This window comes from Rhea americana, unplaced genomic scaffold (genome assembly GCF_003343005.1).
Source record: "Rhea americana isolate MKP2758 unplaced genomic scaffold, rheAme1 scaffold_103, whole genome shotgun sequence".
NCBI classification, from domain to species: domain Eukaryota; kingdom Metazoa; phylum Chordata; class Aves; order Rheiformes; family Rheidae; genus Rhea; species Rhea americana.
In genome coordinates this window covers 2,914,447-2,918,949 of record NW_028185073.1, presented here as the reverse complement: position 1 = coordinate 2,918,949, position 4,503 = coordinate 2,914,447, and the positions used below count along the sequence as shown (strand labels likewise).

The window sequence follows — 4,503 nt, the reverse complement described above, 5'->3', positions numbered from 1 at the left end:
CGCAGGGAGACCTTCAGACGCTTCCTCTCAGCACATGCTTTCCCTCTCTTCGGCCTGGTGTTTACTGGTAGCTCTGTCACATCCAGAGTTACCTACAGTGCCCATTTGCACACACTCACAGAGATGGCTGTTACAACAATAGCCATTCCTCAAAAGATGAATCTGAAAAAAAATGGAAACTTTAGATATATAGAAAATCATATGTAATAGAACAGTTGTTTAAGAGTAATAGATACTATAACATTCTAATTTTACTGTACAATAGGCAAGGACAGTACCTTAGCTTAACAGAAACTGTGGCTTGACWTTATTTGCCAGAGGCAGCTGGCAGGGTATATTTGGTAAGAAAATAACAAGATAAAAATATAAGTGGTCCCAATGAGAGGTGTTTTGCAAAGGAAAACTGTGCCAGGCTTTTGGGGAAGCAAGGGAATGCAGCTATGTGTCTGGAAATACTCARTCTTTTGAGGGAAGCAGGTATTTTTTTCATTTACAGTCACCATGGAATCTGTTGCAAGAAGATTAAGTATTCCCAAAGACTTATCATATAAACAYGATAAATACATACCGCTGGAGAGAAACATTCAGAATATCATAAGCTTGCAACATTTCTGAATCGTCTTTGTATATCAATTCCTATAGAAATGCTTTACAAAATAATATGTTCTTTGTTTCGCATATTTCATAGCTGAGTGAAGACAATCTGTTTTTCATCATGCATTACCAAGGGGATTCAGTGAAGTTCCAGTGCTATGAAGACACAAGTTACTATCTGCATGTGAATGAGGACTCACTAGACATACGCAAGCCAGAAGACACAGAACCTGATGGAGAGAAAAATTTTTACTTCAAGGTGTCATATTTGTAGGAAGAGTAATTTGCCAACCTTTCAGCAGCTTAAGTGTCTATACCACTCCTACAATAAGCTAACAGAAATTTTGCCTTTCTTAAGACTTTTTTGTACCATCTTGAGTCACAGTTTTCCATTTTATAAATAACATCCTTTAGTCCTGTTCTATACAATAGGAAGAGAAAATGGCTAAGTTTGGAAAACAGGTCTGTTGGCTTCTTATCTTCACAATTATTGTTTTAAGTAGCTGAGTTCTTCCTGAAGGGGAAATATAAACAGGGTCTATCTCAAAAACAGAGATAAAATATGTTATCACACATAGGTATGAAATATAAACAGTTTTCCATGTTGTAAGCATTTTCTTCTTTTAAAGTGTGTCTTAAGAATGCATCCGAGCTCAAGAAGAAAACATTCAGATGTCATTAAATGCATATATGCATGTACATTCCACACTGACTGACTTTAGGAGTGAAGAGGATGTCTCAAATCTGCAGGAAAACAAAGGAGCAGAGCTACTAGCTAGACAGAAGAGCTCTTCAACCTCCTCTGTATCTCACATAAGAAAATATATTCCATTATGCAATTTCAGCATCTGTCYGGCAGTCTTGCTCTGTACAAAAAAACTTACATGTAGCCTGAGACTCACAATGTGTTAGGCAAAAGAAGGTAGGCAAACAGGACTGGCTGCACTTAACAGATGACTCTGAATATTGGCAGCAAAATTAGTCTAGCTGACTTACTGGCTTCCATCTCTGAATCTTAGAGAGAACCAAACTGAAGTGTTCAGTTGCAAAGCAGAGTGCAAGATAATAATTAAATGTTCAAAATGACTGGAAAATGAAAATAAACTCCATAAGCTTATCTCGTGTGGTAAGAGTAGCTGCCTTTAAGCAACAGGGTCTGGCAATGTGAAATGAAAGGTGCTGATCCTCAGTGTCCATACATTATAACCTAAAAGGCACAAAACATTTCAAATGCAAGAGGAAACAAACCAAAACTGTACATAGGATCAGCAGGTGTGGAATAGCTGGTCCCCATTACTCTGCAGTAAAGTTTTCCCTAGTTTAATGCATCCAGGCATGTACATGGAAATGAATGCATCTGTAATGTCATGCACTGCTGTCAAGAASTTGTGGCTTAGCTGAGTGGAACAATCTGTAAGCTACTCAGCACTTGCAGGAACTGCTTTGTAAATATAATAGACTATGCATACCATACACAGGAATCCTAATGTCAGTTGTTCACACCAATGCACATGGCAGTAAGGCAATTTATCTAGAGTAGACAAAACCTCAAATGTCTGTGAGTCCTTAAAAGAAATTTTGTTTCTTTTCCCAAGAGCCATGCAGAGTTTCACTGCTGGACTCACTGCTGTTTCTCCAGACCATGAAAAACATTTTGTTGATTTCAATGCTGAGTGAAAAGAAGAAAGCTTTTGACTTTTCCTAATTAATACTCATGGCTTCTGGATCTGTTAAGTGGTCACTGAAGTCAGTGGAAAAAAACAGATATTGACTGCAGCATATATTCCAGTAGAACTATCTATTATGTTGCACAAGGAATAAATTCAATCGTGTCTCAGGTAAAAATTCACTAATTGATACACTAACGTATTATAATTGCACATTTATTTCCGATAATGTGATCAGCCCTGGTAGACCTGAAATATGTGCCTAGCATACACTTATTACATACTCAACTTCACTACGTGCAATCATAAGAACTAGAAATTAAAAGTAGAAATTGTTAGTTTAAAAAACATTTTTACAGTTTAAGTAAAATATAAGAATTTATGTTTTATTACATTATGATAATATATGTATATAATATATAATTATATACAATGTTAATTATATAATTAATTATTGTATTACTAAATACGTTATAATAATTACTAATCTATAATATATAAGAATGTAATTGCATTACTGCAGTGACAACAATACTGACAGTTATAAATCATCCCAATCAATTTCTATTAAGGCTCTTTAGTAATATAATAAATCAAGAGACAAAAGGTCTCCTTTATGCCTCTTCTCTGATGTGTTCTTACCCTTCCAATCATTCACAATCTGAAGTCAAGGACTCTTTTTTCCTTAGATAGGATGATATGGTGGATGTTAATGTTACACTAGATATTTATATATATATTTATAACAATAGATAATAACCAAATGGTTACCCACTGATTTTAACAGAACAGTATTCTGATYGATAGTTTTAGATATATGTGTTACTTAAAACTAGAATATGTGTACAGGGATTTTTTTTTAATGCTACCTTGGTCTTGTTTCTATTTGTCCAGAGTTTATTTAGCCAAAGAAATCACAGGCAGTCTAAATCCCTCTGACATTTGTGTCTTTTAAATGCTGCTCCTCATAATACCTCTTTTGGGAACAGGGCAGAATAGCAAGTTCCCCTCCAGCGCCTCTCTCCATTTTCTCTGCCAAATTACGCGAGCTCATTAGTATCACCGAGAAAATAACAGCTGTTCGAGTGCCTAGGCACAGTTCATTGAAAGCCACCATTCTCTAGCACCATCTCGTGGTGCTACCAGGTAAATAGCAAAATTCTTTCCAAATTTTACCACACCAGTAAACTACAAAAAAGGTATCACCAGCTGAAAACAAAAGCATTCTTCCTTTTGCAAACATTGATAGTTAATTCCAACTCACACAAAGCCTGAATCTTCCAGACTCTGGTCTGGAATGATAGAAGACAGCCATGAAGGTCAAGGGAAGTGATTATTCTCCTCTATCTGGTATTTGCAAAGTCGTATCTGGAGTACTGTCTTCTRTTTTGGGCTCCCGAGTACAAGAGAGTAATTAAAAAGCTGAAGCAAGTGTGAAGGAGAGGCTCTGGGATGGTTAGGAGGCTGGAGCACACGAGGAGGAGATGCTACAGCAGCAGGGTTTGTTTAAGCTTGCAGACGAGGTAGTTAAGCCTTCACCTAGATAAAGCATAATAATGGAGAAATCAAAGCCAGACTTTCCTTAGAGATGTACAGCAAAAGGACACAAAACAGTGGTCACTAGTTGCAGCAATAGAAATTTTGTATTTAGAGAAAGAAAAATTCAAAAAGGTAGTTAAGAATTGAACAGGTTGCCCAGACAGACTATAGCTATATGACATAGCATTGAGTTTTTATGACATTTAAGTATTTGTTCATAACCAAAGGAAACTTTACTCTGTTACYTTTTGTTTGCAGGCATCAGCTCCACAGCAGCAACTGTTTTAAGTGCCTCTTTGAAGTGACATATATAATGACTTTTTTTCCTATATGGAAGAAATGCAGAAAAGAGTATATAGAATTAGATATAACTATCCACAGATTTGGGATACTAAATTTTGGCTATTTAGAGAGTCATGTGTTGCTGTGTTGCTCATGATTCACTGCAGCTTCATGAAAGAATATGCAGACTCTCTCAAGCAGTTTTCAACCTTTTTATTTGTAGCTTAGATAGTAATTAAATAGCAATCAGTGASACAAAGTAATTAATTAGTAATTAAAACTTGCTTGCATTCAGACTGAGCTTCTGTATGTCAAGCTATTTTTCAGAAACAAGGATATACAATTAAAAGGTACTGTTTAAGAAGACTTGTGCATTCTGACTTTTACTTCTTCCTTTACTGGAAGCTCTCTGTTTCCTGGA

General features: G+C 36.0%; 1 protein-coding gene across 2 annotated transcripts in view; it reads left to right on the top strand.

Annotated features, from left to right (window-relative positions):
- Positions 1–1,711, top strand: part of LOC146601380 (uncharacterized) — a 16,402-nt gene extending 14,691 nt beyond the window's left edge. For both annotated transcript variants that reach the window (XM_085307206.1, XM_085307198.1), the window contains one exon: positions 689–1,711. In XM_085307206.1, coding sequence (XP_085163332.1) covers positions 689–868 — 180 coding nt within the window. In that variant the 3' untranslated portion in view covers positions 869–1,711. The remainder of the gene's footprint in view (positions 1–688) is intronic.
- The last annotated feature ends 2,792 nt before the right edge of the window (positions 1,712–4,503 follow it).